Source organism: Ipomoea triloba, chromosome 7 (genome assembly GCF_003576645.1).
Source record: "Ipomoea triloba cultivar NCNSP0323 chromosome 7, ASM357664v1".
Taxonomy (NCBI): Eukaryota; Viridiplantae; Streptophyta; class Magnoliopsida; order Solanales; family Convolvulaceae; genus Ipomoea; species Ipomoea triloba.
The window spans coordinates 25251615-25261465 of record NC_044922.1 but is presented as its reverse complement, the minus strand read 5'-3'; the positions used below and the strand labels follow the sequence as shown (position 1 = coordinate 25261465).

At 36.0% G+C, this 9851-nt stretch overlaps 1 protein-coding gene across 1 annotated transcript; it reads right to left on the bottom strand.

Moving 5' to 3' along the window:
• Nucleotides 1-4236: 4236 nt before the first annotated feature.
• LOC116024389 (nuclear transcription factor Y subunit B-1-like) lies at nucleotides 4237-5158 on the bottom strand. Its single transcript, XM_031265283.1, has one exon. It carries the CDS (start codon nucleotides 4726-4728, stop codon nucleotides 4237-4239), a length of 492 nt encoding a protein of 163 aa, XP_031121143.1. The 5' UTR covers nucleotides 4729-5158.
• Between the last annotated feature and the right edge of the window lie 4693 nt (nucleotides 5159-9851).

The window sequence follows — 9851 nt, the reverse complement described above, 5'->3', positions numbered from 1 at the left end:
CACCTCTCGAACTAACCCAAACTCGTGCTAACAAAAAGGGGATAATATTTCCGCTGCGCATAAAACTTTGTCTTCACCTCGTGAGGTATCGAACCTAAACATCCTAAGTTCAATACACACGAGAGGTCGAAAAGATTTGCAAAATCTTATACAAGTCTATTCACCCCCCCCTCTAGACTTGTACCCCATCCCCTTGGGACCAACACACAAGTCCCCCACTTCTTGAATCTGCGAGAGTCGTCAGGTTCGAGAAGTAAAATGTGCTCCGGGCGGCCAACTTGTTACAAGCAAAGTCTCCCCGGTCTGAATGCCTTAATAGTCTGTGATGAACCCCTCAAGTCTGAGTTGAGCATGAGGGGCGTGATTTACGCTGGTTGCCTCGTTAAAAACCTTAGACTAAGAAAAACCCTATGGGAAAAAACCTAGCTAAGGGAAAAAGAGTACAACCAAAAAGGCGTAATCATTTAAAGACTATAAAGGGGGCTGTCTTGGTTTTATGCAGCTTGATCAGCTTTTCTAGGTTGAATCTCGAGTGATTCTTCATGTCCCCTAGTGATTCTTCATATCCCGTGAGCTTTTTAGAAATCCTGCAAAAAATAAGATAAAAAATGCAAATATGCATGTAATGCATGCCTATCCTGATATGCAAATTCTAAGTTAGTTCCTAACTCCACTTCTATAACTAAAAATGAACCCTCACTCCGAGGGATACCTTAATGCACCACTTTGGGGCTGTGCGGGCACCCAAAGCCACTATATTGCGCAAGATTTTTTGTGCCAAAGGCATCTTTTTTACCGAGCTGGTGCTTTGACGACCACAGGGGTCTCATAGCTAAGGAGCGGGATTTTTATAATTATTTTTTTTTTGCGACCACAATGGTCCTTTTTTCTTTGTGCCAACGGCATCTTTTTCACCAAGCCGGTATTTGGGCGACCATTTTGGTCTCATCGCGGGAGCGCGGGATTTTATTTATTTTTTTGCGACCACAATGGCCCTTTTGCGACCACAATGGTCCTTTTTCAAGTGCCATGACGAGGCATGTGCACAATCAACCGGGTAAATCCGTGCAGGTTGATCAAACCCCAAACGGAAGAGCCGGAGATTTTTCCAAGTGCCATGACGAGGCATGGGCACACTCAACCAAACAAATCCGTGCAGGTCGGCCAAACCCCAAACGGAAGGGTCGGAGAGTTTTTTTTTTTTTTTTTTTTTACAAGTGCCATGACGAAGCATGGGCATACAACATACTCAACCGGACAAATCCGTGCAGGTCGGTCAAACCTCAATCGGAAGAGTCGGAGAGTTTTACAAGAGTCTCCTTACAAAGAAATTAGGATACAAAAATCTATCATTTCTAATAAGGGACTACAATCTTCATCTTCAACTTCTTGATCTTCGTTGAAGTCTTCATCTTCAATAATCTCCACCTTCATTTGGAGTCTTCATCTTCAATAGTCTTGATTCTTGGTGAAATCTTCGTTAATCCAATAATAGGAACACATTAAGGGATTTTTTTTTTATTTTTTTTTAATAGGATAGCCGAAAGTGGCTGTCCTATTTCCTTTTTTTTTTTTTTTAAATATATATAAAAATGCAATGTGGGGGACAAAGTCCCCCACTCTATGAAAATCACATGGGGTAGCCGTGCTACCCCATAGGCCCATACATTTTTTTTTACATTATAATAATAATAATACATAATAATATTATATGGATTAAGAAGAAGAAAGAAGAAACCAGCTTCATCATCTTCTTCTTCGCTGTCTTCTTTGCCGGAGAGAAAGAGACGTCACCGGCGACCGCATCTCTTTCCGGCGGTTTGTTGGATCGGGTGTTCCTTGAGCCAACGTATTTTCTGAGCTTGGAGGCGACATTCGCGGCGGGTGGTGGTGACCGGAGATGCTGACGGTTTAGATCTGGGACTGGCAATGGCGGAGCGGCGGTTGGATGTGGAAGTCGTTGCTGCGGTGTTGTGCGAACGGCGGCGAGTTCGCGGCTTTTGTAGTCGCGATAATGGCCGGCGACGACCAGTGGTGAGGTGCTGTGGCGGTGGCGGTGGCCATGAGCGAGTGAGAGAGAGACGACAGTGGAGACGGAAGCTTTGCTGGTGGCATGGCGGCATGGTGGAGCACTTCTATGGCAGTCGCGGTGGTTGTGGCGTGCGTCTCCAACGTTAATCAGTTGTTGTTATGAAAGTGAGTTGCCATTTTCCTCCACCATTTTTTTTATTTCCGCCACCTTTTTATTTTTTTTTTATTTTTTTTTTTCGCCACTTTTGTTTTTGTCACTCTCTCTTTCCCATGAAACACACTCAAATCACTCAATTTCTTTTCCACCCCTTTTTTATTTTTTATTTCCTTGCCATCTTTTACACGGGAACATAGCAGTAGAAGTATATGGAGAAAATATCCCTATATATAATATATAAACCATTATATATTATATAAATATAAATGTTATGGGTAGTTGGGTAATGTGGAGTATAATATATAGAATGAGGCCAAAATAGTTAAAGGGAGAGATTGAGAGAAGGGCACATTCTGACCATTGAAGAATAATGGTTTAGAAAAAGTAGGAGAGAGAAATTGGCTATCAAACAAAAGTTGTTCCCCACTATAGGCCATTATACCTGAAAAGTCACATTCANCTGGATCCGACAACTGGATTCGGAGTGCATGACTGGAGACTGGAAGTTTTCGCGTGAGAGTGGCGAGGCAAGGGAAGAGGAAAGGGCGTGTGGCCGGAGGATGTACGTTGGAGGAAAAAACGTAAACCGGCCGCTGGAGGTTGCACGTCAAGGCAGTGGTCGACGGTGGCATGGTGGAACTCTTCTCCAACGGTGGCAGCAGCGACTCCGGCCGGGTAAAAATCGGCGGCAGTTGACGCGTCAGCGACGCCGATGGAACTGGCTGATGAAGTTATTGTGTGTCGCTGGAACTGGTTGATGAAGTTATTGTTGACGGTGATGAGGATGGTGAATACCATCCGGTTGATTAGAGGAACACGGCATTTCGTCGCATTCCCCACAGACGGCGCCAATGATGGTGTAAATGTAAACGGGGGTACGGATTTACACCACGTGTGTTTGATTGTGTATGATGTAGTGTATGGAGTGTGTATGATTGAAAATGAAAGCCATGGATTCCTCCCTGGAGAAGAACCAAGAACCCCATAGTGAACAAGAGAGAGAGGGTCGAGAGGCCAGGATCAAAGGATGCCATTACAGTGAAGGGTCAGGTCCTTTATATAGGAATAGGACCTGACCCTTCGGGAATATAATATTTCTCAAAGGTCACTTGCCCTTTAACAATTCCTAAGGGACACCCGACCTTTTAGGGGTACAATAATACATGGACTATATACATTGTATTTCTACAGTAGTCCCTTGGGGTATTTACCCATCAGTACCTTATGAAATTAAATTCTATATATAGGATGAAGGCCCACGATATAAATTGCCGAAAACAACCCTGGTAGGCTCGTGCCTAATTACAGTAGTGTAATATTGCCCACTTTGGAATTATTTATTTTTGGACACTCAAAAAGCTTCATCCAAATTATTCAGTAAAGTAATATCCATACTTATAACACAATCTTTATTCTTTTATTTGCCAATTAAGATCCGGTATTTGGGCTGAATTTGTCAATATCAACAATTATTATCTTTTTGATTTACAATAATGTAAACCAGCCAAAGTGGTACATAACTAATCGGCTCAAATCAAGAAGACTAACAAACAATTTTCACTAAAAATAAAACTGATTATCAAATCAATTGTACGCCTGACCAACTTAGTTGGGCAACAATTATTATCTTTTGTCACCTGAGTTCATGAGTTGAAGATCAATAAGATTATATTTAGTCTTCACAATTAGAAATGTTTCTCTTTTAAAAAATATATATTACCTCTAGTTATAATTTTATAATAGAGGATTTGAACGGATATATTTCTTATACTTCAAATCAAATAATATCGATTTGCCAATTACTATATATGGTACCTCTGTTACCGTTTCAAATATACTTTTCAAAAAAATCTATTTTAAATTTGATAATTAAAAGTAAAAGATGGATCATTGACTCTATTATATTGTAGTATCTGTCCATACATAAAAAGAGTAAGTTCAATCTCATGACTTCCCATATATGAGAGTCACTATATGCCCACGTGTATATATATATATATATATATATATATATATATATATATATATAGTAGACAATTAAACAAAAATTAGTCAATATTAATCACTTGATGAAATTGTTGGTTGGGAAAGCTGTAGGGCAAAAATTGGATTGGTGCACCTTCCTTCTCTTCTTCCCTTTCACCTGCAACACTCTTACTTTGATTCGCCCTTTCTCCTTCCATCTCTCTGTACCTATGCAGATACCTCTTCAACGGCGCCGCATAATCGTCGAACCCTAAACTCCCCAGCGCCCAACAAACGTCGTCGCCGTTCACCGTTTTCCGCTTCTCCTTCTGGCACTTATCCGACGCCTCTCCGGTCACGAAGCTAATGAACTCTGAAACGCATTCTTGCATGGTGAGTTTCGCCTCTTTTGAGATCTTCGCGTTAGGGGGGAGAATCTTCTTCATAATCCTCCCCACGTTTGCTATCGGCAGTAGCCGATCTTGCTCCTTCATCACTCTATCCTCGCCGTCGGTACCGGAACACCCTGCTCCGGTGGACCTGTATTCAAACCCTTGCATTATGTTATCAACCATATATGTTTCTATATACAGAAACGCAGAAAATCTGGCTCAGTAGGCAGTATTTAGAAAAACACAAAAAATCACTAGTTTCAATAGGCAGTATTTGGAAAAACACAAAAAGTCACTGGTTTCATTTCAGTAGGCAGTATTTGGAAAAACCCAGAAAATCACTGGTTTCATTTCAGTAGGCAGTATTTGGAAAAACGCAGAAAATCACTGTTTTCAGTAGACAGTATTTGAAAAAACGCAGAAAATCACTGATTCAGTAAGCAGTATTTGGAAGAACAGAAACGTTGAAAATCACTGGTTCAGTAGGTAGTATTTAGAAGAACATAAACATTGAAAATTTTCTTGTCCGACAAAGACACATTATATTGCTCTCTTGGTTTCTTGGGTGTTTAGTTTCATTACCTAAACCTCCTCTCTAAATAGATGTACTAAAGTGATACTCTATACATGCTTTTTATGTTTCATGATGTATACATAAGAATCTCTTTAATATGTGTGTGTCCTCCATTACATATTATATATACACATAATTTTTACATAGCGTGATATTGTCGAGATTCTGAAAGCATATAACACTTATCAATCTGAGTGCGCGTGGGACATTAGAGAAACAAATGTTTATTGATGGTGCAAGTTAGGTCAATCTTTGCTAGATATGTTCAAGGCCATTAGGATGGACTCGAGGAAAAATTCTTAACCCTAATTAATAAGAGCTTTATAAAAGTCATCTATCTTACCTTCATCAATTATGGATCAAATGGTCCCCCTTCAGCTAGATAGCCTTTCCCTTTTAAATTTCTTGGGTAATTAACCTCTAATGCTGTCAATAAGTTGCAGTACTTTGTGCCTTAAATATTATATTATTAATTTGAAAGTTAATTGTGGACCAAATGCACGTGCCACGTGGTACTTCTGGCAGGGAGCATGCCGTCAACAAAGCCTAAAAAAATAGTCTGCTTTGGGATTAAGTGGAAACCCTTTCAACTTGTTAGATAACCTACTACTAATTAAGTAGGTTTATGGGATTTGCCAGTTTTAGTGCATATCATTTTGTTTCTAAAAGAAGTTTAAAGTTGTCCCTCTCAAGCCTTAAGGACATGTGGATTATGCTTAAAAAGGATACTACATGATTTAGGTATGATGTAGGATACTTAGAGCTGGCAATCTGTGAAATGACTCATGCATTAACATGACACAAAATTAGACACGAAAATAATAAATTGGTGGTTAGTCTTAACATGTCTTGGATCATTAATGGATTTTGATCCATTAAAACTCATATTTAAGGGGTCAATTGGCTTAACCGTTTGAACTCATTTAACTTGTTAATATTCAGTATTTATGATTTTTTTAAGATATTGTTTTATCATTTTATTAATATTATGGCGTGTTAAGAGTTGAATATTTTTACTATAATTGCATATTAAAAAAAATCTTCTAAACTTAAAAAAAAAATTATATTAAGATGTCTAATCGGCTTTGATCGAGTTACCGTGTCATCATATTGTGTCGTGAGCACCCAAAACCTATTAATTAAGGTAGTGTCTAGTTGGGGACTTTTGTACCTCGCTATGAATTTTGATACACATTATCATGTTTGTTTACATACTTTTGTTATCCTACTATTGGATTCAAATCTTTTAATAATTATAAAACTCAATACTATTATACTCTACTTTTTGAAGAATGGAATAAAAAATAAGGAAGAAAAATGAAATAATAAAAAAAATAAAAAGGTCATTGTTCATGCATTGAATATGGAAATTTAATATATATACACAACATATATGTATGTGTATATATTTATTATATTTTTTTTATATATTAATTAATTAATAATATCCAAAGCACCAAAATGAAAAAAAAAATCAAAACAAAAATATGAGGGATGTAGCGATGAGGTGACATATGAGGAGGCCGAGATAAGATGAAATGATACTCATTTTTAATTAGGGAATGGAGTTTTTAATTTAAGGGGTAATCGAATTTTATAATGGTGTTTTAAAAAGTTGTCAACCAAACAATAACTATGATTTTGATTCTCATTTTTTGTGTGTAAATCTATGAACCAAATATACACTCATACTCCCCCTGTCCCATTTTATCTATCCTACTTACTATTCATTGGTCAAACAAACTCTTCCTTCTTTGTTTATTTTCTTTATTATAATTTACTTATTTTTAAATTTGATTTTTTGTGTTTAATAGTACTTTTAGTATAGTTTCTAAATATATAAATTTTGTATATTAATACTAAACCTAATATTATGAAAATTTGAATTAAAATAACTTCAGTCAAGTCTCGTTAACTGAACCAGACACATAAAATGGGACGGAGGGAGTACTATTTATCAAGTGTAAGGCCATCCCCATTAGTCACTTTGTCACGGTTTTTAAGGAGATTTTGGCCACCTTGGAAGAGAGAGATCAACAATGGCAGACTTTCCTGCAAATGAGGGTATTTTGTAGTGGAGTAGGACCCGCCTGAGGGCTTTTGCAGTAAGGTTATGTTCTTCCTAGCAGTTTTTGAATTTTGCAGTGGAGTGGGATCTTCCTGCTGGGCGCGTTATCAGCAGTCTACTTTATTCTTTATTTATATATATATCAACTTTTATTTTATTTTTATTTTCTTTTTTATCTTTTCTATCATATTCTTTTTTCTAATCACACCTCGCAAAAATTCACAATTGAGGAAGGCTTAACGGTACTTCAATAGATGATGCTGCAGGATGGCAGGCAAGGTAGTATAGATTAGTGCAAAATAGTACTCGTTATTAGTGCCAAATAGTGACAGATACAAGTTCAAATTTTAATATGTTTGATAATTAGTAGATTTCATTACCGAACTTAATTTCAACCGTATCCTTTTTACTATTGTGTTTTATTAAAAACAAAATAAAAAATCAACTAAATTTGATTTGTAGCTATTGAAGGTGTGTCACGTCCCCTTTTTCAAATGGATAACAGGGATTAAAAGTGACACTAATATTTTCACAAATGAAGAACCAAAAGTGAGAAACACAATAGTTAAGAAGGTGGGTTTGGTTCGCACATGAGAATCGAAATTGGAATGGGTATCAAATACTTGGTAATGGTAATAAGTTTTGATAAAAGTATTTTACATGTTTAGTAGTAGAGGGTGGAATGCGAATAATTATTAATAGTTGGGGGAGCGGAGTAGAAAGGGGGTGAAACCCTTATGGCATGTTTGCTTCGCGAAATAGGCTTGGAATGAAATAGCATTCCCAGTAATAGGCCTATTCCGCTGTTTGGTAAAACTTTCTATTCCTAGGAACAGTGTTCCTGGGAATGACCTATTCCCCTTGCCTATTCCCCTTGCAAGGGGAATAGAGATTCCTAGGCCCCCCTAGGTAGTGATCTAAAGATCTTCCATTTCCTAGGTAGTGATCTAAAGATCTTCCATTTCCTAAAACGCTGCTATATTATTTAAAAAAAAAAAAAACTTGTAACTAATAGCAATTAAAGCTCCTTAAACGAAGGAGCTTTTGGCTCTTTAAGGCTTCCTCATGCTGTTGTTAATTTCAAAAGAGAGGAAATGTTTCTCTTATATAGAGGAGCTCAAATGAGCTTATCTTCCTGAGTTACCGATGTGGGATCAAAAACTCTCATTTGTGTTTTTAAAAAAATTATTTTATATATAATTTTGTTTTGTATTATTATTATTATTATTATTATTATTATTATTATTATTCTTTTTTATTATTGTTATTGATATTATTATAAGTTTTATTTTATTATTACATAATAATATTAATAATAACATGAATGTCCTTATAGGCTATACGATGTGGATATAAACTCTATGTAATTAGAATATGAATATGAATATGAATATGAATATTATTATTATTATTATTATTATTATTATTATTATTATTATTATTATTATTATTATTATTATTATTATTATTATTATTATTATTATTATTACTACTACTACTACTACTACTACAACTACATATTTTATGAGGGTATTTATGCCTTTTAAAACATATTTCATTTCTATTCCTTAAACCAACCAAACACTGTAATATAATTCCTAAAGTCTATTCCTTCCGTGAACCAAACAATAGAATACAATTCATATTCTATTCCTTGCCTATTCCATTCCTTATGGAATAGCATTCCTATTACCTCAAAATTCATTCCGTGAACCAAACGTGCTGTTATTTTATTAGAGAATGGATTTTGCAATTAAGGAGGTAATCAAAATCCATAGTAGTGATCTAAAGATCTGTCAACTAAACAATAAATATTCCTGATAGATAAACCTATTAATCAAACAAACCTTGAAATTAACCGGCTATCTCCACTATTGAAAAATACTACGGAGTACTTTTTTATAGCTTCAATTTTCAAAACTTAAAAGGCTATTTTAATCTTTTGATCATATGGAATAAGTACGTGATTTTATATATGTTATTCTATTTTGATGAAGAGTAACATTATAGGGGTTTTGGAAGAAAAAATACACACCCTCTGTACGAGTAAAAAATAGTAATAATATTTCACGAGATTTGAGTTCAAGCAATATTCACAATGGGCTATACAAGGCACAAGTCAAAAGGCCAATGGGCTATACAGATACAAGGCACCCCATGTACGAGTAATAATATTTCACGAGATTTGAGTTCAAGCAATATTCACAATGGGCTATACAAGGCACAAGTCGAAAGGCCCATGACTAATTTTGACTTTCAGAGATTCGACCCCTAGTCTAGTTGTTGAAATTGTAGAAAGAAAACCATTAGTCTAAATGTCCTAATGGTTATTTGATTGAAGATGTTAGAAAGGGGGTGAGGGTAAGGGGGCAAATTATGTCATGGACTCAGGTCCACCTTGCAAAGTGAATATACTCCTACATACAAAGTGAAAATTGATCTAATCCATCTATATGGGTAGATCAGCAATTAAAAGTTGCTGTAAAAATAAATAATAAAAAAAAAAGCGAGGTTCTTATAAATATTGAAAACTTGTAAGTTTTTAAAAATTATGAAATTGACCTGTATTTTTTTTTTAGTAAAACCCTCCATCATTGATGAACCCTAATCGCCGACGACTAAGATCAGTTCTTACTTTTTACAATATGGGCGGGGGGGGGGGGG

What these genes read in the sequence shown, in the direction of transcription:
- LOC116024389 (XM_031265283.1), bottom strand. Translation starts at nt 4,728, where the DNA reads ATGGTTGATAACATAATGCAAGGGTTTGAATACAGGTCCACCGGAGCA.